Source organism: Myotis daubentonii, chromosome 5 (genome assembly GCF_963259705.1).
Source record: "Myotis daubentonii chromosome 5, mMyoDau2.1, whole genome shotgun sequence".
Classification (NCBI taxonomy): Eukaryota; Metazoa; Chordata; class Mammalia; order Chiroptera; family Vespertilionidae; genus Myotis; species Myotis daubentonii.
The window spans coordinates 82,527,779-82,553,085 of NC_081844.1; the positions used below are offsets into that span (position 1 = coordinate 82,527,779).

Sequence of the window (25,307 nt, forward strand, 5' to 3'; positions counted from 1 at the left end):
AATCTTTCATGGGTGTTTCTATCTCTTTACCCTCTCCCTTCCTCTCTCTCTAAAAATCAATAAAGGAAAAACAATTTTTTAAAAATATATTTTATTGATTTTTTACAGAGAGGAAGGGAGCGGGATAGAGAGTTAGAAACATCAATGAGAGAGAAACATTGGTCAGCTGCCTCCTGCACACCTCCTACTGGGGATGTGCCCACAACCAAGGTACATGCCCTTGACTGGAATTGAACCCGGGACCCTTCAGTCCACAAGCCGATGCTCTATCCACTGAGCTAAACTGGTCAGGGCAGAAAAACAATTTTTTAAAAAAGATTCAACAGGTCCTATTTGGGATCTTCATAAGCTTGATGAAATTTAATGAGGAAAACTGCACCTAAATTTAAAATTGTAGTTAGAATACCGGCAACTATACAACTAGTAATTTTAAAGTTGTAAATGCCTGCCCTGGTCGGTTTCGCTCAGTGAATAGAGTGTTGGCCTGGGGACTGAAGGGCCAGAGTTGATTCTGGTCAAGGGCACACGCGGGTTTGTAGGGTTGATCCCCAGTCGGGGGCGTGCAGGAGGCAGCTGGTCAATGATTGTCTCTCATCATTGATGTCTCAATCTCTCCCTCTCCCTTCCTCTCTGAAATCAATAAAAATATTATTTTTAAAAAAGTTGTAAACGCTTGATAAATATGCAGTATTGAGAAACTATAGCTTGCTTGGGAAGGTTAGCTTGTGCTGTTTCCATAAGAGATCAAGTTTACAGTAAAGATGCTTGCTCCTCATATAACTAAAAAAGGTGGTGGTGGGGAGCTTATTGAGGTGAAACCTTCTAACCTTTTCCCTCAGTACCTCCATGTATTTCAATAATTTCTCTGACTTTCTATTTTTTCCTCTTCTAGAACCTCCTGGACAAAACACTCTTTAGGATATCAAGTTGCAGAAGACTGCAGTTTCAAAGATATTTATATAGTAGTGCTGCCACCTAAAGATGAGGTGAATAAAGAAGCAATTCATAGGAAATGACCCATCATTCTTAAACCTGTCTCAAACATTTTCTCACCTCTAACTTGGCATTGATAAACATTATGCTGTTAGTATGGGAGCTGAACTGTTTCACAATAACTTACTGCTGAGCTGCAATTTTCTATGGCAGAAAATTTCAAGCTCAAAATTCAAATCTTTTAGAGTCTTCTACGGTTTGGGGTCTCCAAGAATATCTCCCGAAATTATTTCTTTCAGACATTAGACACTGTCTACCATACATGGCGTGTGTGTGTGTGGGGGGGGGATGAAAAGATACCTGGAAGTAAACATTTGAGGGATTTCCGATTTAGTGGATCAAGTGAGGGATAATATATCTATATTTCCCTCTATCACTGACAGACTTCTTGCAACGTGAACTAAGACTTATTTTTTGTAACTCAATTTTCTCGTCTATCAAATGGGGTTCATTTCACTTTGCTCCTACTTACCTCGCAGGTTAGTTAGATAAGCTTATTGGAAAAGTAAGCTTACTGACTTCTCTGAAATTAAAATGATAAAGATGGTGAACGCAGCTTTGTTTTGTAGCTAATAATTTTTAACAGATCCACGTTCTATGCACGCAGTGTTGCAGAATGAAGCTGTGACAGCGCACGAAGCCAGGAAAAAAGTTGCCGTGCACCAAAAATCTTGTTAAACTTGGTAAGATTTCCAGGCAACTCTTAAGAGGACATTTTATAGTTGTGCATTTCAATCTCTGCATAGCAATTTGTGAAAATCAACTCGCCCCTTTTGCTTTCTCCCTCTCGGCCCAAGGACGCATACATAATATTTACCAGAGTTTTGTCCTTAGTCACAGTCCCTCCAAGGGGCCCAGTTTCACCTACACTGCGTGGGAGGCCGGGCAGCAAACCCCACACTTCCTGTCAAGGATTCCCGGGGCTGCAGCCCGAACGCAGTCGACCCACCTTCCTCTACGCTAATGCTGCCCTTCCAGCCCCGCCCGAACGGCGTTTGAAGGCCAAGGTGAGACCCTCCCGGGAGATAAGAGGCCCTTTGCCTCCAGAGAAATGAGGGCGGGACGAGGGCCGGAGGGGGCGGAGGGAGGGTGACGCGCTGGTAGCTGCACCAACTATGACTCTGAGGGCCCTAAACTGGAGCTGACGCAGGCCCCGCAGGGCCCCGTTCCCGCTGGAGCCCGGCTTCGGCCTTCAAATCCCAAGAAGGGTAAGTCCTCCAGAGGCCGCTGCCGGCGGCGGACGGAGGAAGTGCGGGCAGAGCCCGCAGGCAGCCCCCTCCTCAGACGTGCTTCCAGGCCTGGGCCGCTGACTGTTGACGCGCCGACCGCGGGGGGCGCGCGCACGCGCAAGATGGGGGCGGAGGGAGCGCGCTCCGCGGCCGCCGCCGCCGCCGCCGCCACTGAATCCGAGGGACGTGAGGGCGGAGGGCGAGAGCCACGGAGGGGGGAAAATGGTGGGTAGCGCGGGGCGCGCGCTGACGTCGCCCGGAGTCACGCACGGAGCGCCGGGTTACGCGCCGACGTCTGGCTGCCACGACTTGCCGTCTGCAGCGGCGGCCGCGGCGAGCGGATCCCGTCGGGGAAGGAGGAGGAGGGGGGAGAGCCAAGGGGGCTGTGAGTGAGCGGGAGAAGCCGCGTGTGAGCGGGGCCAGCCCGCGGGAGGGAGAACGAGCGAGAGCCGAGCCAGCCTTCCGAGTCGCCTCCTCCTCCTCCCCTCGGCGTCCCGCCCCCGCCTGCCAGCCCGCCCTCCTCCCTCCTCGGGCAGCGGAGCTCCAGCGAAGCGCAGCTCGGCTCGCGCCGCTGTCCAGGACAGGTGTGCGCGCGCGCCCTCCTCCCCCTTCCTCGCGCCTGCCGAGCGCGCGCCCTCCCTCACCTGCGGCAGGACAGCGCCCGCCCGCCCGCCCGCCCGGGTAAGCCCCTCGCGACCTTTCCTGCGGCCACTGCCACAGCTCGAGCCCACCCCATCCCTCTAATCGCCTTCTTACCCCCCAGGAGTAATTACTGTACTAGTAATTATGTCTGTGTAGTAGACATCCCCGCACCCTCCCTCGGGAGACCCCGGCAGTGCAGCAACGCCCCCCCCCCTCCTCCCCCGTCGCGCAAGAATGAACACCTCCAAAAAAGAACAAAATAACACGCCCCTTAAAGAAAGAAAACAATCCTACCTCCGCAGGCACTGGAGACCACCAGTGGTGCCCGTTTGCTTAGCAATCCCTAAGCCCTATTTTCCCTGGCCACCTTCGCCCGGGGCCTGGGACAGTGCGCCAAACGTGGCCGGCACTCCCTGCACAGCAACCCTGGCAGAAGGGGAGGGGAAGGAGGGTTCTAGGCTCCACTACCAACCCCTCCTCTCCTGTGTTCAACCTCTCCCTTCCCTCCCCCCTCCCCCCGTAATACATACACCCGCCCAGGATTCGTTGTAAAAATGAAAAATAATAACATTCATGCTGACATCGCAGATGAAGCCAGGCCCAAGGATGGGTGGCCCGCGCAAGGCATTTTTGCTGCCCCACAGAGCTAGGTCAGCTCCACAGCCTCCTCTGCCTTTGATGGGGGCCAAAGGAAAGGCTGTGAAGCCGGAGGGGCTTCCCTTTGAGCAACAGTGGGCTCCAGAGGCGGGTGAGATGTGTGTAGGGGAAAGGACCCAGGGACCGCCCACCCCCGCAGATCTATCTGCCTTGAACCTGAACTTGGATAGAGAAAGGCCCAAGAGTCCGACTGGGGCAACTTTCTTTGGTTCGTTGTCTACCGCTGAATAAATGCCACCTTAATCTCGCTGTCTCTGCAGACCCTCTTGAGGGTTCTAATTCGTTCTTATTTGGGCCCCTTACGTTTCTGTCCGACCAGGCGCTTTGGGGCAGCTTTTTGCAGCGGTATCTGTGTTTGTGTCTCGCGTCCTTGGAAGGGAGGTTCTAGTGCTTTACAATAGGCTAAATTGGGTTTGACAGCTTTGGGTAGACTGTCAGAGAAGAAAAGGGATTTTTTTTTTTTTATTACTTCAAGACCCCCCACTGTTTCCCTCCCAAACGGACGTTTTCAAATTTCGGCTTTGAAAATTGGAGTGTTGATTAGCGTGTGGAGGGAGTTGCTGATCTCATTCCTTTGGGTACTAGTAAAACCATTTAAGTATCTTCCGGAAGAGAGAGAGCTATTGACCTTTGCATTGGTTCTGTTTGGACCTGTTGGGTACATAAAATGTCAGTTTTCTGAAAATTTTTGTCTAATTTAGAATGTGTGGTACGTTTATTTAACTCTTCTGAGCATGCTTAAAATGAAAACGTTTTGTGAAAGGCGAAGATTTTATTACATGGATTGTTCTCTTAGATTTTAAATTTTAAATTTATATCTTTAACCCTACGCATTAAAATAGCATTGAAGAGGCATAATATTAAAGTTCAGGCGAGCTATAGAAAGGGGATGCGCATTTTTAAAAATGATTGGTGAAATAATATTACTATTAGCCTTTGTTGTTGTCATTAAATGTTAAGATCTACTTGAGAGTCTCCCATAATTTTTCTGCTAGATAGCCATGAGAAGTGGTAATTTCTCCACTTTGAACACTTGCAGTACAACATTCCAGTTTTAATGATTTGGATATTGAAGATAATTGTCTAGTTTAAGACAGGCATTAAACCTAAGCAGCACTTGAAAACATGTTTTAGTGTTCTTGTTCTCTTTTATTTTAGAAATTGTGATTTTGTGAAATTTAATCGTATATTGTTTCAAAAGGGCTTATTACCCAGAAGAAGATCCCCTGTCTCCAAGTTTATTTTATAAATGCGTGTGCTAATTTTTACTTTTAAAAGGCAAAGCTGAATTAGGTTATTTCAGAATCACCCATAGTTCAGGCTGAGGGAAATTGAGGCTTTTTTCTTTTTGGTTTTGCCTAATATCTGTTTCACTTGCAAACAATTTTTTGTTGGTAAGAGTTTGTTAAAGACAGATGATGGGATTAAAAATAAAGCAATCTATTCTCTTCAAAATGTGTGTTAGTGTTACTAAAAGCACAAGAAATCTAGAGACATTTATCATTTTTTAATGTAAGCATACTTTGAAAAAGGGAATCTTTTATGATTTTTTCATTAACACATTTTGTTGCATATTAATATAATATATTTCGTTTTTCTTTCTATTTCCTACATTGCATTGAAATTTTAAATTTAATCTTACAACTACTTATTTTAAAATTACATATTTAAACAGCTAGACACTAAAACTGGCTTTTCATTTACCAAGTTAGTATATTGTTTAGGTAGTTAACCAATGGTTAGAAGTCATTTTAAATCCACAAATTTTCTAATGGATTTTCAATGTTAGGATGCAAATCTGACTTTGAAATTCTACTTAAGGTTCAAACTTTTTGTTTTAAGACTTTCCCTGGGTCATTATTCATTCTTCTTAGATTATCTTTTTAAGGCTACTGTATTCTATAACCTAAGAAAAACTACCTTTCACCACCCTCCCAATCTGGCCAAAAGTCCAGATTTACAGGCTTATCCTACAATTAACTCTTGTTTGAGCAGTGAAAAAATGTACTAAATATCAAATTTTTCATTGAATTGTTTTGGAAAAGGCATTACTCTCATTTGCTTTTTTAGATACATTTAAAAAGTAGGTGGGAAGCTGGTTTATAATAGCAAAAATTTTATATATATATGTAGAATAAATAGCATAAAATAAGTAAGTACATATTTATGCAGAGAGATCCAGGTTTCAGTTGTTTGATTATTTGAGCTTAATATTCCCATTTTAATCGTTCAAATGATATTTAACTTATGTTTTGTCTAGAAACGTCATCAGTTACTTCTGTACTGGGGAACTAAGAACTCGGTTCCTGGATACAGTTTTTCAGAAAATCAGAACATTCCCAAACTAAAATTGCTTCAGAACCACTGAACATAATCATTTGGGACAGGGCAAGAAATTTAGACTCCAAAGGTGGTCCAAGACGGCTGACGGCGTAAAGCCCTAGTTTTCTGCCCTGGGGAAGTGACCATTAGCACGGAAGAAGGCTGGCGGGTTGGCGCGTGCCCCCTCATCGCAATCCTATTGGCTTTGTTGCTGCCTTGCGCTCTTCTGAGGGGGCAAGAGCTTGGTATAGCGCAGGATAAACACTTGAGGAAGAGCAGCGACTCTTCTAGCTCGGACTTCACCAGATCTTACCCTCAGCTTACAAGTGGTGCCAAAATGCCCCTGCTCCGCTGGGTTCTGTAAGGAGACCCTGCCCCTCAGCGTTTGTTTGCGTCCGTTTGGGGCTGGGGTCTATCCAGGGTCCTGATCGCTACTATGGGAACCTCGAGAAGCCTCCGCTTTACACGTTTTTCTGTGTGGCTCTAAGTGCGCTTATAGTTCCTACGTCCCTTTCCCGACAGGAGAGGGAGTGCAGGAAAATCAGCATTGAAAGGGAACTATGTGATACTGGAGGATGCCCCCCAAACTAAGGGGAAGTTCTTTATGGCGCCCAAAGCCTGGATTTCTACCTCCTACTGGGCTTCCCCATTAGGAAGTCATTTCCAGGACCACTGGCCAGATGAGTGATTCTAGAGCTGGCTCACAAGATCACCTCAGTTTGCTCTTTGGTAGCCAGGGTGCTTTTTGCCCTCTTATCTCTTGAATAGGAGTAGCAAACGTCAGCCTAGAGCTGAAGTAACTAATGCTGGGTAGAATGGGGCCCTTGCTAAGAGAAAAAGAAAGCTGTGGATACCTAGCAGGCAGGTTTGCCCAGGATGTTGCGAAGGGAAATCTTAGGGCTTTGAAGGCTCACGTATTGACAAGGCTTATACCTTGGACTGGTCTGGGTTTCTTGATCATTAGTACTATTTTCATCTCTCTTCCAGGAAGCTTGGGCAACCATGTTCTCAGCTGTTTCCAGGGCTAAGAGTGAGGGAGACAAGTCTCCTTACTTGAGGGGGTGCAGTATGTTCAGTGGGAATGGAACCCATTGATGGGATAGGCATACTCTTCTCAGGATGGAGGCAGCAATCCATGCTTGAGAAAGTCAGGATTAGGGCTGTTAGGTCTGTACCTTCTGAGCCCCCTGTAGAAGGTGATGGGTAGGGGGTAGGGACATTGGCAGGGGGTCCTCTGGAGATAGGCCTTAGCTTTCCTACAGCTGTTAGGACTGCAGGCTGCAGTGAGGTAGTTATGAGCATTCGCTATATATTTTGGAGAAGGAAAATAGGCCTTAGATTATGCCTCAAATGTAGGAAGAGAAAAATCAGTGATTTCTGAGACTAGAGACAACCCCTTTAGCTGTCACTGTCCAAAGACTCATTGGTTAACGAATGGTCGGTAACCTAGCTGTCTGCCCAAAAAATCATTTAATGTTTTACTTTTTGAGAGGTGGGGGCTCTCCTTGACACTGGGGAGTTTCTGGGAGGGGCAAAATGATGAGTGAACCTGTGTTAATGAATCCCGTAAGGAACTGCGTTTCCCAGGAAATTCCTGGCATTTTTAGCTCGTGAATATCCTAAAGCCTGCTTGATTTTCTCCTCCATTCTGGGTCCTTCCAGAGAGGAAGAAGAGTGGGCTAGTGGGCTGAAGGCTCGGCAGGGCCTGGTGCATCTGCAGAGCTGGCCAGCAACCTAGACTGGGCTCAGCCCTAAGCAGAGTTGCCCCCCTTCCCCAAATCTCGGAAGGAGGAGGGGGAGGTAGGCAGGCAGTCTGGGTCCCAAAGGGGGCTGGTGGAAGGTTTTTGGGTGAGTGGGGGGTTTCTTTTTGATTGATGTTTGGGGGGAAGGGCATAGCCAACTGGAACAGGCATTGCGGGCACCCCGGCCCTGGTGCGGCCGCCGTCCTCTGCTCAGCTCCCCCCGCCGGTGAGTGCGCCCGCCCGACTGTGCGGGGCTGCGGTTGGGGGGAGGGGGGAGCGGGATCATCTGAGGCCAGAGCCGCTGCGCTGGGAGGGGGAGCGGCGGGAGCGAGGGGAGGGACCGGCTAGGTGTCTGCTGCTCCGCGCCACTGCTGCCGGCGCCCCGACCTCATCCCCGGCAGCCCCTTCTGCAGCTAAGGGTTACTGCTGCACCACCTCTCCTCTTCCTCACCCTCCTCTGCGGCCAGGGCTCTGCGGTAGGAGACAGCCCAGCCTGGCGGCATGTGGGCCGTTCTGGGTTTGGGTCTGGGTCTTGTTGGGGCCTGCAGGGGAGGGGTGGCCGTGACTTGGTGTCCCTCTCTGCAGAGGGCTCTGCTGCGCTGCGCAGGCCCCTACCCCCACATCCCTTTGGGGTCACTGGAAAGCAGAGCTCAGGCCCGCTCCCTATGCTTAGTATGGCAGCTCTCTTCTCACCCATAGTCCCCCAACTCTCCGGGCCAAGGCCGCCCAGGGTCTGGCCAACAGCGACAGCCACAGTGGTGGCGGCAGCAGCAGCTGCGACGCAGCGCGTCCTGCCCCCCCCCCCCCTCCACCTCCCAGCCAGGGGTGTAGGGTGAGAGCCTGGGGTGGGCGCCGCCTGGCGGGCGGGCGGCGGGCGGGGGCTGGCAGTGGGGAGGGGGCGCAGGTCACGTGCCCGGCGGGCGGGTGGGTGCGTACAGTAGGGCGCCCTGCTACTGTACTGGGGAGTCAGTGCCCTGTTACCGGGTCTCGTCTGTCTCGTCTCTCCCGCAGATCTCGCGAGAGTGGCTGACTGGCTGTGGGGGTTGCGGCGGCAGCAGGCGGAGCCGGGGAGGGAAAGCAGCGGCGGCTGAGGCGACTGAGGCGGCGGCGGGCGGAGCGGCAGCCGGCGGCGGCGAGGCGGCGGAGCGCAGCATCATGGCGGACCGAGACAGCGGCAGCGAGCAGGGTGGTGCGGCGCTGGGCTCGGGCGGCTCCCTGGGGCACGCGGGCTCAGGCTCGGGCTCCGGCGGGGGCGGTGGTGGCGGCGGGGGCGGCGGCGGCAGCGGCGGCGGCGGGGCCCCGGGGGGGCTGCAGCATGAGACGCAGGAGCTGGCCTCCAAGCGGGTGGACATCCAAAACAAGCGCTTCTACCTGGACGTGAAGCAGAACGCCAAGGGCCGCTTCCTGAAGATCGCCGAGGTGGGCGCGGGCGGCAACAAGAGTCGCCTCACTCTCTCCATGTCAGTGGCCGTGGAGTTCCGTGACTACCTGGGCGACTTCATCGAGCACTACGCGCAGCTGGGCCCCAGCCAGCCGCCCGACCTGGCCCAGGCGCAGGACGAGCCGCGCCGGGCGCTCAAGAGTGAGTTCCTGGTGCGCGAGAACCGCAAGTACTACATGGATCTCAAGGAGAACCAGCGCGGCCGCTTCCTGCGCATCCGCCAGACGGTCAATCGGGGGCCCGGCCTGGGTTCCACGCAGGGCCAGACCATTGCGCTGCCCGCACAAGGGCTCATCGAGTTCCGCGACGCCCTGGCCAAGCTCATCGACGACTACGGAGTGGAGGAGGAGCCGGCAGAGCTGCCCGAGGGCACCTCCTTGACTGTGGACAACAAGCGCTTCTTCTTCGATGTGGGCTCCAACAAGTACGGTGTGTTTATGCGAGTGAGCGAGGTGAAACCCACCTACCGCAACTCCATCACCGTGCCCTACAAGGTGTGGGCCAAGTTCGGACACACCTTCTGCAAATACTCGGAGGAGATGAAGAAGATTCAAGAGAAGCAGAGGGAGAAGCGAGCTGCCTGTGAGCAACTCCACCAGCAGCAACAGCAGCAGCAGGAGGAAACCACCGCTGCCACCCTGCTACTGCAGGGTGAGGAAGAAGGGGAAGAAGATTGATCAAACTGAATGGAAAAAAACCCCACACACATGCATACACACACATACATACTCACACACAACTACACACACAGAAAATATACTGTAAAGAAAGAGAGAAAATAAAAAGTAAAAAAAAAAAAAAAAACAAAACTTAACTCCAAGGGAGCACCACCCACAGAACCTCCACCAACTGACAGTTTCTCTTCTTGACTTGCCACCCATCGCTGGATGTTGTCCACTTTATCCACCATATAAAACAGTAAGCAGCTGCTAAAACAAAAAAAAAATACAAAAAGTAATAACATTATATGAACTGTGTTTCCTACTTGATTAAAAAATATAAAGAACTGAGTGTTTATTTCCCTAATTAACCAAGAACTTTTGTACACGTTTAAGCTATTATTATTAAAAGTGTTTGCAAAATGGTCAAGATTATAATATTGCTGAATTATATAAAAGTCCTTTTCATGTTGAGCTAACATTTGACTTTAGCACAAAAAAGAGATATTTTAGAACACGTAAAATAATATTTTTAGTTTTTCTCATTTTGTTACCAAATTTCAAACCTTACATGGAGGTTATTATAGTATATTTGACACCCTATATACCTGTGATTAGAGATGTGTATATATATATGAGGGCTAGGCATGCTGTGTGTCTGAGCTTTGTCTAAATGTTATGCAGAAGTTTGTAGAGTTAAAGGTACGTAGGTTTAATTCATGCAAGATAAACAATAAGTGCTCTCTTTTATACAATATGCATTGCATCTGGACCTTAAACATAAAAATGGTCAGTGAAACTTCTGTGAACATGAAGAAATTATTAAAAAAGGCATTTAAATGAAATTTGCTAAGTTGTGATTTTTATGGTTGGAACCAAAGTTATTCAAATAGCAAAAGGAAATAGAGAAAGAGAGAAAAAGGAAATCTCCCATAATATTTTTCTGCATCTGTTTGCTTTGAGTAGTCATTTTGTCACTGTGTATATGAGATGTACTTGTATTGTTCATAATATATTTTTTTCATTATGTGTAGAAAGATTTTAAAAACTAATGTGCAGCAATTTCCAGTGAACCTGTACTTGGACATCAGGTAGTGAGTCTATTTGTGGTCACTAGCACTGTCTCCTAAACTTGTAAGAGGTCTGAAGCTATCCTTTGGTTTTTGCCAGTGCTATTAACTTATGTAGACCTGTTAAAAAGCAGAGCAACACAATTACAGTTATCCTACTGAGCCATGGATTCTGAGTTTCCTTTTAAAAGAGAAAGCTAAGTTAAGTTGGTGTACGTAAAGGATTTCCATGTAGCTGTGGTGCTAGTTATTACTGGCTACATTATATGCTAAGTGTATTTGTGTTCCCCAAGTGTACAAGCCTATCAAAAGTATGTTCTATCATTCATATATTCAAGGTGTAGCGTATGAAAATGAAAAGCTTAGGAGAGCACTTTACCAAGCTGGTGTCCTCCAAACTGAAATTGTTAGTAATGATAGTCTTTTACAGGTTTTCATTTAAAAATGTTTGTGTGCTTTTAATTGACGACTAACTCCTTGCTGCTGTATAGTAAAATATTAATATATTTTTATCATTAAACTGCTGCATGACTATCATCTTTGAGTGAAGAGAAAATGTTATAAAAAAGATGCCTTAAACAGTACATTTTGGTTTGGAATTCTGTAGAAAGCATTTTGTGTTTGTTTGTTTTTAAAAAGGACCTTGTCTGACAGAGAGAGTTGTGCGGATAGAATTGTTTCTTGGCAAATTCAGACATATAGATCTAACTGCTGTATGTAGGAGACATCACCTGTAGGAGCTGGAAGGTGTCAGTGCTTCTCATATTGTAAAGCATTGGCCTAGGAAGGTGAAACAGTTGTCTTTTTGAAGGATTTTTTTTTTCTGCTGGTTCTTTGGTTTTGATTTGATATTTTTAAGCTCCCTGGTTGAGTGTGTTGTCTTTGTTTTTGAGATCTACTGTATGTGTTGAATAACAAGCTATTTCCATTGTACTGTGCATTTTCCCATTATAGTTCCCATAGTTTGCTTTTACTATTCATACAATGTTAAATATGAAGTGACCGTACAATAGTTAGGAATTTCTTTACTTACAAAATCACTGGAAATAGTTAAATTGCTTTTCCCCTTTCCCCAAGGTGCATTTTCTTATTTCCACATAGTAAAGTTGAGCTTTTACAGTGCATAATGTGACATTTGGAATGCTTATTCAACTGCATGTAAACATTAATAACCTGCACTTTTTTGTCTTAAGGTTTGTTGAGCTGTTTTGTTCACTGTACTTTAACTGTGATATGGAAAAGACTGCATTATCTGTGCTGTTACTAGTTAGGAAAGAGAATTGCTTTGATTTTGTCTCTTGTTTACTATAGCTTCTTAAAGTTAATCCTTGTACTACAGGTTGTTGGAGTACTCCTAGATCAGTGTTTTATAGTAGCCAGCAATAAGTAGTGCAGGTCAACAAAAACACAGCAAACTTAGGCTAAGTGTCCTTTCTTTGAGATGCGAGTTCTCTCATGAGGTTTTCTTTAGGGTCTAAGTTACCTAAAATGAAGCCTTTCTTACCTATAGACTTCCGATTCTGCTTGGAATCCTACTGGATCAAGAAGCACAGTTGTGCAGTTGTCTTTACACTATAACAGTTAAACACAATCTTACCAAGATTTTGAAACCATTGTCTGATTTATAGTCAGTGGGTTTTAAAAGAAATCCACATGCAGATCTTGTAAGACTTAAGAGATGATCATAGAAAAGACTAAGTGACTGTAAAGATGCTCTTATTTTGCATCTCACTTTACCTCCCCAAGCACCCTCCCAAACCTTCCCTTCTCTCTCCTGTTTCATCCCTCTCCCCCCTCCCTTTTCGCCTCCTGCTCCCCAGGTGCTCGGTACTTTACCAAGGTCTATATCTCAGTGTTTTATGTTGGAGTTTTTCCTTGTTTTTATTTTACTAGTTGGTAAACCCTGTTTGTGCTGAAATAAAAAAGGAAATGGTTGGTATATTTGACCATATGTGTTATTCATAGAAGACAGTATGATCAAATGTGCCAAAAATAAGCAAACAAAACTTAATTCCTGACAAGTATGCCTTATTTTTTATGATCTGCTTTGTCTTATAATTAAGGTCCAAGAGTTTGGTTAAACTATTATTTGCCTAAGTATACAAGAAAACTTGAAATGCATTGCAATATTGATGTTCTTTAAAATGAGAGACACTGTCAAGTAATTTAATCTAGAGATCAGCCACCAGATTTGAAATGCCCATATATGTGTGTGTGTGTGTGTTTGGTGTTGTTGTTTGTTTGTTTTTTCTTTTAAATCACCAAATCTTTTTTAAAGCTACTTTTTATTTGTGCCTCCTATTTGTCATGCTGATGTTAGAAGCGGCAGTCATCCAGCCACAGAGGGAGCTAAAGTTAACTAACCAGAACTGTAGAAATCATTATACATGCCTTTGACAACAAAGGAAGTTTATAAGAAAAGCCATGTTGGCTTTTCCTCCACTAGATACAGATTGGAGATAGATGAATATTTGCCAAATGGAAAAAACAACAATGCAAGTTAGGAAAGACAGACTTTTCCAGCTTCTCAAAAGCCATGGAGAGTAGAAACCAAAACCAATAGGGAAAATAAAAAACCTTGAAAGTCTCACTTTCTAGTTGTCCCATGCAGGGGTTGAAATTTGACTCAAAGTGGAAAATATATATCAGTGTGTTTTTTAGGTCTTCACATCTGGAGATGGATAACTATTCCAAATTATTTTTCAGGTAATTGAGAAAGCTGCTAGTAATTTTAACCCCTGCCTAAAGAAGACAGATAATTTTATTTGGGAGCAAATACTTATTGCCTTGAAAATAGCACTGTAATAGCCTATGATAATTAGTTGTAGAATTACCTTTATCCCTTTGAAACTATGCAAATTATTAAACAAGTGTAAATTAGGACTCAATTAAAGATAGTTGATTATATTGCAATCAGATGGCATTCACAAACTTAACTGGAGAATATACAAATAAAATCTATTAGTCTAAGAGTTTTGTATGCTAACAGAAAAATATAATTTAGCTACCTATTCTAAAAATGGTGAATATTATTAATATTGTATAATAGGACTGGGAAGACTGCCTCCTTTTTTGAAGAGAGAGAGAGAGAGAGATTAAGGATTTTTATAATTATTTTTCATCAAATTTTAATATTTTTGTCAAAATTTTAGGTATTTAATTTGTAAAACAGTTTGCTTTGTACTGGCATACAGAAAATAGGGTATTGATTTTAAACTTTTTGAAGCCAAGTGATCAAGTACATTTGTAATAAAAGTCAATGGATCTATATCAGTTGTACTCACTGTTTTCATTTCTTCTTAATATAGGAATGCTGTACTTCCCTGCAGGAAAACTGAACTAAATTTGGGTGGAAGGGAGGGGAAAAGATAAGGTCAATGATAATGAGAATCTGGGTGGGTACTACTGGCCCAAGCATTTTACATAATCTTTTAAGTCAGTTAAAATTTGGTATATTAAAAAGATGCCTATGTCAATTTTTTGTTCCTGTTTTGTTTTTTTTTAATGGAAATTGATGTTTGTGGGGGTTATCTCATTTACTGTTTCTGTGCTTTAACATTTTGCATTTAGCACTGTTGAAACTTTCTAAACATTCTTCTTTCATGACATTTTGAGATATCTACCGACCATTGGTGACTGGATCATGGGCATGATTATTTTTATCTCCTTCGAATGTTCACCCTCTCTTCTTCATATTCCCACTCATTTTTTAATATTACTTACACACATTCCAGATGATTTTAGAATGGGGATTTCTGAAATTGTTGCTCTGGTGGCTTTCATAGTTCCACAATTCATTTTATTATACATGTGAACATATTTTTAAGATTGCCCCCCATAAAACACGAGATATCAAATCTAATGACTTTTTCCCCTTTTCAGAGTCTTTTCAATATCATAATGTGATCCTGCTTTCTAAATAGAAGGATGCTAAATCCAGGGGATCTTTAGCAACTTAGGTTTGGAACAATTGGTGATAATCCTGAGTATAACATTTATAGTTGATTTTCCCTAAATTTGAATATCTTAATAATTTGGAGATATATATACTTCCCCATGAGAGTGGAATGAATAGGAAGGAGAATTTATTGGAATTGCTTAAGTGAATAAATTAACTAAAATTGTTTGTACAAAGTTGTCTGTTAAAGTTTATCCATTTTTAAATCAGACATTGTAATATTTCTGGGGGTATTTTCCGTTACAACTTAACTGAATATAGGCCATTCATAATGAAGTACACTATAAAACTAAAGTGACCACTGCTATTAAAATTACTGTTTTCATCCAGCAGCATTAGTTACTATAGGGAATTTACAATGTGTTTTTTAAAACAGCTGATTTTAATATTTGAAGTTATTAATCCTAAAACTTAACCTAAATTCAAGGCCTAGGCCATTTGACAGGCTCTTTTGGAACATTAATTATCATGGGCTAAGTGAAGATCATCTAAACTAGCAGTGGCATGAGTCAGGTAGAATTTCTAGATGCAAGAACAACCAGATGAAAAGTGAAGGATGATTGGTTTCAAGCCAACAGTTTGTCATCTTTCAGCTGCTAAACTGATGACCAAGTTTTGATATTGGATGGTCTGGGCAATGTATGCCTTTAGGAAAGTTTGAGTGTGGCAAAAGTTATGTGTTATTCTTAAAGAGAATTTCATAGCTACTCATTTATTTTGTCTCCATGTTACGTTTGGTATTCATTTTTTTTTTTCCTGATGTGCTTTGCTTTTGTGGAAAATTGTCTTGTTTGAAAGGTGGAAACATGGTGGTGATACTCTATGTAAAATAAAATTACTCTTACAGACCAGAAATATTTTACTCAATTTTGGAATCACAAGATTTTAGTGTTTTTATGAATGCATACTTTGTTAAAATGATTATTAGTAATTTGCTTATTAAATTTTTGTAGCATTTCATGGGAAAATTTTAAGCTAAATGATTTAATTTTCTTGATTTAGGATGCACTTTAATAATTCAAAAGGCCTCCAAGTTCAAGGACCAAACCTTTATGTTCTAAAATCTTAAGAAACATGGAAATATTCTTGTTAGCATGTGTTTTGGTCTAACCTGGATTAATGTAGAAGGATCCTAAGAGGACTTAAGAAAAGATGTCCTTATTGTAAACTGACAGTCAACGTAATGAGATAGGTGACTTATGTATTCACCTTGACTTAGTCAAACAATGATGGCAATCAGCTAATGAATTATTAGACACGTGTTGGGAGTGGGTCAAACTCGCATTCAGCTGGAGTGGATTTGACGGTTTCCAGTTCAGGTAGTTTGTTGGTGGCATGTCACCTACCTCCCTGCCTTACACATCTGGCATTTTCTTTCACCCATCTTCCTTTTTCCTTGTTTGTCTCTCCTTCATTATTCTTTTTGCCATAGGCTTGCCAGTGGCATTCAAGCTTACCCCATTGAGAAGGAAGTAAATAAATTGCTGACTCCTGTCTTAGAACATAGCTAATTGACCCCAGGAAAATTTTTGTATTATGAGGTAATCAGGCAGTTTTTCTGACTGCTGTTTTCCCCATAGTCTTAGTTGGTAGTTTGAAGGACATCAAAATTGTCAAGAATTTTGTGAATTAAGAAATTTGTGAATTGAAGAGAGTAAGAAGTATGTGTATTTTAGGTAAGTTACTGGGGCTGAGACTTACTGCTTTGGAAATCTGAGAGCAGGAAGGAGAGAGTTGTTTGATGTGCTTTTGTGAGTGTGATAGGTATATCGGAATGGTTTGGAGGTAAAGTGGGAGGATTTTTATTAGAGGTAGGAAAAGATACTAAGGTGGAGTCTTAAATGAGAGTTTTTTACTAAGGACAATGAAGTTGATCTTTGCTAAGGAAATTTCAATTGCCAGAGAAAATGGGTCCCTTGTTGGTTATGGGGAAGTTGTTGGTCTGTAGCTAGATATTATAATGATGATGCATTATACAGATATGTTTTTAGATGTAGGATTTTTGCTTTTCTGGACAAATTACGTAGAACAATTGTGGAATGGCAACTTTTCTGGTCAAGGCAAGTTGGTCCCGCAGACTTATTATTTTAAGAACTTTTTCAGTTATCCTATGTAATAAAAGGCTAATATGCAAATTTTCCCTCAACCAGGAGTTTGACCAGGGGGTGGGGCCGGCTGGCTGGCCGGCCAACCGCCTGCAGCCCCTCCCCCTGCCAGCCCCACCCCCAATACCCCCCCCTCCACCCTGATGGATCAGGAACGGGGCTGGCCAGCCAATCTCCCGAATCTCCTCCCCCGCCTGGCCCAATCAGCCCTGATTGGGCAGGCCGGCCAAACCCCACCTGTACACGAATTCATGCACCAGGCCTCTAGTAATTTATAAACTATCAGGAATATATATCATATGTACTCTCTATTCTCCTGGGCTCATATTATAAGATAACTTACCTTTACTTTTCAAAATGGTCCTTAGGTCAAAATCATTTGACTTTTTTGCAGTCTACAAAGATCTATATTATACCTTGTTTTTATAGCCTTTGGTCCACATACATTTCTTAGAAGACAACCATAAGCCAGATAAAAACACTAAATTGCAATATTAGGCATCTCTTCTATTTCTTCTACATTTGCAATCCTAACAACCATTTTAACATTGTGAACCTTATGAGACCCTCAGAATACTACATTTATGAAATCAGACAACATACCACCACCCCCCAAACTCAAGTTTGTTTGTTTTCCCACTTTTTCTGTTACTTTAAAATTGCAGAACTCCCAAGAGTTCAGTGGTGGAAGATGTTAATAATATAATTTAGTACATCTTGGAAGTTCTTATGCCCTTTGTAGAGTGAATTGAGCATGTTTAGATTTCTGTTCCCAATATCCCAGAAGTGTTTTAAATTATATAAGATAAAGAATTGCTATAATACTTACTTTTAAAGTTACCTAATTCAAGTATATTTGGATTAACTCTTGTTTTTTAGTTCAGTATGTACTTACTCTCAGTGATTTTGACAGATTATTTTCAAGTTTCATTTTACCCAAATCTGTATGTGTGATAAAATCTGTTTAAAGATAGCTAAAAGAAAGGTGTTGATTTTGTATTTGGAAGGTAATTTTTTGTTAAATTCATTAACAATAGCAGAATTGTTTTTATTACTTATTTTGTAGAATTGACAGTTTGATTTTCACATTTCATTGTGTGTCAGATTTGAAATTATAATACAGTTACAAGTCAGTCCAGAGCCTTCTTTAATAGCTCCTACCCTTAGGAATGTTGAAAAAGAAGTGAATTCCCAAACCTGTGTCAAGAACCAGTGATTTAAATGTCTTTGGAAGGCTTCCTTGAGTCTAGTCAATGGAGATAAATGATAGCCCATTTCCATGCTGCATTGTTGTTAGGGTTTATAAAGTTGTCAATATGTAAAAGTGCAAAAGCGGGTAAAACTATGTAAAATTGCCTATAAATTTTCTAGTTTTCATTATTTGCACTATTTACCTTTGCACTTGATTTTTTGGAAGTTAAGACTAGTCACTTTCACTTTTGTTTCTAGTCTTTTCTAATTTCTTACAGAGTTATGTTTTTAATATCCCACCCAAAGCACGCTGATATGCAATTAAATATGCTTTGTAAATCTGAAAAAAACATTTCTTAGTGTTAGCTATGTGAAAAAAAAATTGTTTTGATGAAATTTTTAATATGGACCTTTATTTGCCAATAAAATCCTTTGTAAGTGTGAGCTTTATTAAACTATTTGAATAGACAAAGTGAAAGCTTAGGATAGAAATATATATATATAATGATGTTTTTGAGATCCAACTTCCAGCCTGAGATGGGTTGGTTTTGGAGTGATTTGTATTCACTGAAATCAATGAGATTTGAGTCTAGCTGGGTATTGGCTTAAAAATCTGGAAGTGAAGTGGGTGGCAAGTGGCAGCTCCCTCTTTCATGTAGTTTTCCATAATGCTCATAGAGTTTTCTCATGGTCAATGTGATATAAGTGGTATTGAATAATTATATTAAATGAATATTCCTTTTTGGAATTCAAAGTTGACTCACTTTTTGAGGGGGGCGTGGCAAGGGATAAGAGACTTTATTTTAACTAGAGGCATTCTTATAACGTAAAGATGTGCTCTAGAAAGAATAGGAGAACAAAAAATATACCTGTGAACATATATTTTGTCTTAGTGAAATTGTGCAACACAGGTAGGTTCAGAATTGAAGGGGGGGAAAAAGGTTGATAGTTTTGTCAATAGTGTGAAAATGTGTTTTGGCTAAAATTATTTTTGTAAGTTGTTTAATTATTTCATTTTATATTCCCTTTCCCATAGCCTTTTAAGCAATTCATACTTAAAAACAACAAGTAAGAGGCCTCTCTTCAGATCTGATTTATTTTTGGAATGCCAGAGTGTGTTTCTAGATTGGGGGGAGCTGGGAGTAATGTTTTAATTCTTGACATCCTCTTCTCGGCATGTCTTGCTAGTCATTCTGGATCTTACTGTTTGCAAATTGTGTTGAGAATTCAGTGGTATGTTTGAAAAGAGAAAGTCCTCTATGACATAGTGTGAACGTTTGTGGCTGGAGCCTTGTAGCTTTGTTTTTAATTTGAGTAGAAAGTTAAATTTCCATTGTTCAGATTTTAGGCTTATGTAGTGGGATTGTGCCTGGTAGTTGTCTAAATATGGACCAATTTGGGGACACTAAGGTTGACAAATGTGTATCTGACTCCAAATAATCCTTTACTCAAAACTATAAGGCTTGCATCATTAGAGTTCTCTTAAGTTTTATGTTGTCAAATCTTTAACTGTGGATGATGATCAGCATTATGTCTATGAATTTCCTTTGGGAAAAGAGAAAAATTCAGTCTCCAAACTTTTTCTTAGAGACTAAATTTACCCTATATGGAAAATGAAAAATATTTTAGAAAGTGGCTTTGATTATTTTTATGGAGTTTAATCAGCTTAATTAATTATTTTTCCTAGTTTGAAGCACTATTTTGCAAATGTGAATAAAAGGAAAAGATCAGCAATTTGCCCCCCCCCCCTTAGGCTCTTTTTAGTTTTCTGCCCCCATTTCCCAATCCTGATATAAGATGAATTACGGGTATCCCTCTAAGTACCTATAACCCCTTTTTGGGGTTACAGATTCCTTTGATAATCTGATGAAAGTGATGGACCCTCTCCCCAGAAAAAAATGCACATAGGTAATTTTGCAGATAACCTCAGGTGCATCACATATCTTCTGAAACCCAAGTTAAAAGATCTCGGCTCTAGATAACTCTATAAAGAATATTTTAATTCAGTTGATAAAATTAATAACTAGCTATTGGCTTAAAACATTTCTGGAATTGCTGTTAGATGGTGGCCCCGATTAGTGAAATATGACATTGTAACCAGCTTTGTTAGATATTACAACATCCAGACAGAAGGAAGAAAGCAAAGTTCTGAGAGCTATTTATAAGGAGTCAGGGCATCTCTAGACATGGGAGCCATTTCTGGTTCAAGGCAGGGGTCAGAGTGCCTGATAGCTTCTAGCAGGGTAGAGTTTGATAAACCACAATGCTCAGGATGCCAAGGGGTTAGCCATTATCTTAACCCCTTCCTCACCAAAAGATTTTAGTTTTGTCCATTGGGAAACAAGATGTCACTAGGAAAAAAAGATTTGCCTTACAACTTTGCTGGAACACATCAGTTTGGTGATATGTGGGACACCAGTATTATTTTTGAGAAGGTGCATAAAACCAAAGTAAATTATTCTCTGTGTAGAACATTATTTATTAGTAACATTTCTTTGGATGTATTCACTTTGACAATTTTTACCAGTAAATATTGGTTTTATTTAAAACTTGGAATCCAGTTTATAAATAGGATAGTTGATATATCTGTCCTTTCCCCCATGTAAAGAATAGTTTAAAGATTTATGCATACTTTTTACATTTCTCTCTTGATGCCATGAAATGGGGTGGGTGGCGGGGTGGAGATCTTTGAGTCAACAACTGACAAGATGTCTTCTCCAAATTTAAAAATTGAGAAGCAGCACTTTAAGTCTGACTCTACACCATTTTAGTGCATGTATTAGTTTTAATAATGATTTTTGGTGCATGCCTTTGGGCTTATTCAAAAGTGTACAATAGGAAAGTATATTTCCTTTCTTAGAAAGGAGATGTTTTTCTACTTTGCAACATGTGATTACAAAAATCTTCCTCTGTGGGAAGATTAACCATGTATTGAACTACTGAGAAGTATATATTTTTAGATATACAGAAGGAATCTACATGGAGCAGCATTCAGACCTATATAGAAGTCATAGCATTCTGTATAGGACCAAAAAGGAAATAACATTAAACACTTAAACAGATTTTGTTGGGTAGAAATACCTTTAGATCTTGCATTGACTTACAAAAAGAAAATGCCACAGAAGTTTGCTGAAAACTTTTGTTGTTTGAATTTTCTCTGTCAGTGTATTTAACCCAAATACAACAGTTTTGGGTTTACACATACATTAAGAATCAATAAATCAAAGCTAACTAAATAGATCAGTCTGGTTTGCCAATCCAGCTTGACTGAAATAAGTAAACTAATCACTTGCAACATGAAAAACTGTCCAACTCCTAAGGTTTTGACAAAATAACCTTGGCTGATGTGGGGAGATTCCCACTTTGATTTCTGACCTGACAGTGAAGATTCATACTTCACCTGATTTCAAACCTGACCATGTCTGTTTAAGGAGCTATGGTACAGTTTGCTAATTCAATCTCAGATACCTGTTGATTACCTGTAAGATCTAGAGTCCAAAGTAGCCAGCAGCTGTATCCCTGAGTGCTCTGTGCCCATCAGATGTCTTAAAGTAAGCAGGGTTGGGACAAGTCACAGCTCAGATGAGTGCTCTCAGGTGCTGTGGACAGCCCCAGCTTCAAGAATGGTAACTGCTTTCTTGGGAGTCATCACTGAAATAATGTCCCACATGGTGTTACTTACTATAGTTGCTCTCTCTTCGAGGAGGCCCAGAGCACACATTCTAATAGCTTGTGGTACTCAGAGAGGGGGTGCTAACTCTGATGCCCTGGCAAAATTCCAGTTTAGGGATGTGGGTCTTCTTGCCATTCTAATTGGAAATATGCATTGCTTTCCATTTTCCCTGTTGGTCTCAATGCAAACCAACCTAGTCTGTTTCTTTGCCCCAGTCCCAAGTCGCTTAAGATGCTGGTGTGTAATATATGGGCCAAGTTCTTATCTTATCCCAATTGTACAAGAGTTAAGGATTGATTGAGCGCAGTGTCAGAGTGCCCTGTAACTGGAGGGTAAACTCTTGTAATACTTCGGCGATAAAATTGGCCCTCTTTTAATATAAGTTGGGGAGTGTGCACTGGCCAGAGGCTTCTATCCATGAGGTGTGACCTAAAACCTATTTTCCCTCTTTTCTTATAGCATTTTGAGAAAATCTGTTGGGTTTTCAGTAGTCAGGGAAGGCCGGAGTTCTGCAGCTTTAATCTAGGTAACTGAGGCTGGTTTGAGCAAGACTTTGGTTAATTAACTACATTCTCAGATGCCACAGACTCCGTGAAAAGTCACCATTATTTTCAATGGTTGTGATAGAATTTCCCCCAGTAGCCATTATTTTAAGATTATATTACAGAGTTTCTTTATTTGAGCTTTTTGTGTATACACAATCCCAAACTGGAAGAAATTTAAAAAAAAAAAAAGGAATCCTGCTGTGAAAGGTATATATTACTCTAGATTTTTCTTACTGTAAATATTGTAAGATTGTAATACTGTCGATATTTTATTAACCAACAAATGTTAATCTATGTGAATTCAGACTTATTTTAAATGTGCTTCTTATTTTACTGTGTGTGGTTCTTGTTGCTGACAGTATTAAGTTATATTCTGATGTAAGATTAACTTTATTAAAGAATGTAAACATTAATGTTTCCTTATGGGAAAACAAATAAAGTATAAAGAAGACAATTCTTTTCAGTAAAATATACTATGTATTTACACTTGCTAGACCCAGCACCACTTATAAATTTAGTACATTGTTCAGAATTTTAGTTAACACAGCTGACATGGTTGTGCTCTGTTTGAAAGTCTAAAAGTAGGTATTGTTGGAATATAAACAGTTTGTTTTTGTCTGCTGTGAATCATCTTGAAATTTCTAATCAAGTTTGTAAAATTTTTATAGTAAAGCATTTTAATGACAATTTAAAAATTTATCTTCTCTAAAGAATGGTCAAAGTGATATCCTTTCAGAAATAGAATTGTTCTTTAATATCTTTCCAAAATGACTTTGGTTAAATGGACCAGATGTGTATCAGTTAAATTTTAGGACAAAGTTGTGATATTCTTTGAGTTTACAAGTTAATCCTTATTGGAGATGTGCCAATTACATAGTAGAATATCATTAATTTGTACTGTTTGGGGACCCCATTAAGAATGCTGAAATTTGCCAACTAAGAAGTAAGCAAATGCAATTTAAAAAGTAAATTTGAGCATTCTGTATTAAATATGTGTAGTTATTATCATATGAAGAAGCACTGTGTGTCAGGCTGTAATATAAACCATACTTGCTGTCATGTTCTCCCATCTCAGTGCTGGGAACTCACCATGTGGAAACCAAGCAAATGTGTTGTGCATCAGCCGGCTTGAGTTTGTTCAATATCAAAGCTGAAACTAGCGAGGTCTGCTGTACTGCTTATTGAAGTATTGTGATTCTTTTAGGCATTGATTCTTACAAAATATATACTGTAACAGTATACTTTGTACAGATTTAAATTTTATTTGAAAAAAATGAAATAAAGTAGGCAAAAAATAAAGATGTTTATTTTTCATGTGACTATATAAACAGATCAGTCTTTTGTTTCAGTGCCTTTGGGGAGGGTCTGGTTGCTCCTGGGTATTCTCTTTTTTTTCAATATTTGATAGATGGAAACCATTTTTAGCACCCAGTGACAGGTATACTTGCCTGGTCATTAATTGGCTGCAGCATTAAATGTACTCTCACACTGGAAAAGGATTTTTTAAAACAAATTGGGTCTGTGGTTTTTTTGGTTGTTTTTTTATTGATGACAGCACGAATGGCATCCCTATCTTGCTTCTTGAGTCCATTTTGAAAATTTTCTGAAGAGAAAGAAAAACTTTCCCCTATATCATGCCTCTCCCATGGAAGGTTTTTGTTTTCTGTTGTTTTACATTTGGAGTTGGTTTGGGGTCGTAGAAGGGTTACAAAAGAGTATATGACAAAAGTTGAAGAGAATATTCTGAAATAATAGAAATGCTTAAAAATCAGATCTTTTAAAACTGCTTTTCTAGTAAGTGGAGTGGTGGACAATGAATAAACTTACCAATAAAAATACGGCACAGGAGTTATCCTTCAAAATAATTTTAATGGGACCTTCTCATTGAAGATTAGATTATCTGACCAAGAAGAACCATCCCAATTTTTGCCCCTAACTCAAAAATCAGTGGAAGCCCAGGAAGATGACATTTCCTTGACCTTTAGAAATGGAGTTAGAAGTTTCATTTGTGGCATTCTCCTCATTTTATCTCTCCTGGTGTTTTCAGTTACCTTCAGGCTGGGTGTAGGAAGGTTTGAAACAAGTGATTGCAGGAACAGGGTTCTTGTAGAAATTACACTATGGAAAAATACAATCTTATTTAAATGTGTATGACAGTGATTATATTCTAAAAATGCATGACCATCGAAGTATTTCAAGTTCATAGTATCGCAGTTCCAGGCTTCCCTGGGCAAATCCTAAGAAACCGTTGTTGTTATTGTTTTGTTTTTTTCTGTTAAAATGTCCCTTCTGCCCTGACTGGTTTGGCTCAGTGGATAGAGCGTCGGCCTGCAGACTGAAAATGTCCCTTCTTTGCAAAGAACAGCAGACTAGCTATTGAACTAGCTTCTACTTCCGATAACCACTAAATCCAATAGAAAAGAATGCAGAGACTTTACCATATAAAAACTTAACATGTAATACTGTTTTGGGGAGGTAGGTGAGGTTTTCGAATGGCCGTTATGGCTCAGTGGTTGAGTGTTGACCTATGAACCAGGAGGTCACAGTGAGTTGTGGGCTTGACCCTTAGTAGAGGGCGTGCAGCCTATCAATGATTCTCATCATTGTGTTTCTTTTAAAAAAAAAAATGTGTTTTTATTGATTTCAGAGAGGAAGGGAGAGGGAGAGAGAGAAACATCATGCCTCTGATTTGGGGGGGCACACAGAGGACAGTGGGTACTTCTTAAGGAGACTAGATTCCTCTTTCTCCTCAAGGGAGGTCAGACCAGCTCCTGGTTCTCTGTCCGAGAGGAGGGCTTTTCAAGCACAGGAGCTTGTGGTAGAAACTCTAGCCATGATTTGCAGTAAGTATGGGAAGTAAAAAGCCAGAGGCCAGGCCCCTTCCTAACTGTCCTGTGGCCTTAATCTTTAAAGACACCAAATACAGGGCTGCAGGGTAATGTCCCAGATTTGAAATAGGTTTTAACTACAGAGCCAGGCTTGTAGGGCCACAGGAACCCCAAATAAGGAGCCCACCATGTTCAACAGAACTGTTTCTTTTCTAGTGATGTAACTGACAATCTCTGCCCACCCCCACCTCC

The 25,307-nt window shown here is 41.3% G+C and overlaps 3 protein-coding genes across 9 annotated transcripts in view; 2 read left to right on the top strand and 1 right to left on the bottom strand.

Annotated features, from left to right (window-relative positions):
• Positions 1-3,316, bottom strand: part of NRG2 (neuregulin 2) — a 257,953-nt gene extending 254,637 nt beyond the window's left edge. The window contains exon 1 of one of the 3 annotated variants that reach the window (XM_059698576.1): positions 3,159-3,316. The gene's annotated coding sequence lies outside the window, so the exon portion shown is untranslated. Of the gene's footprint in view, positions 1-1,465; positions 1,885-3,158 lie in introns of those variants that run through there. The other 2 variants (XM_059698577.1, XM_059698575.1) reach the window with 2 other exon arrangements.
• PURA (purine rich element binding protein A) lies at positions 1,884-23,526 on the top strand. Of its 5 annotated transcripts, none has more exons than XM_059698582.1 (2): positions 1,884-2,000; positions 8,597-23,526. In XM_059698582.1, exon 2 carries the CDS (start codon positions 8,741-8,743, stop codon positions 9,701-9,703), a length of 963 nt encoding a protein of 320 aa, XP_059554565.1. In that variant the 5' UTR covers positions 1,884-2,000; positions 8,597-8,740; the 3' UTR covers positions 9,704-23,526. The 5 variants fall into 5 exon arrangements, with proteins under 5 accessions (XP_059554565.1, XP_059554561.1, XP_059554562.1 ...); XM_059698578.1 differs by lacking the exon at positions 1,884-2,000 and adding an exon at positions 2,084-2,201; XM_059698579.1 differs by lacking the exon at positions 1,884-2,000 and adding an exon at positions 2,708-2,903.
• IGIP (IgA inducing protein) lies at positions 23,219-23,526 on the top strand. Its single transcript, XM_059698584.1, is given in 2 exon segments — positions 23,219-23,269; positions 23,271-23,526. Coding segments are annotated over 2 exon segments (162 nt in total). The 3' UTR covers positions 23,382-23,526.
• Positions 23,527-25,307: the final 1,781 nt, after the last annotated feature.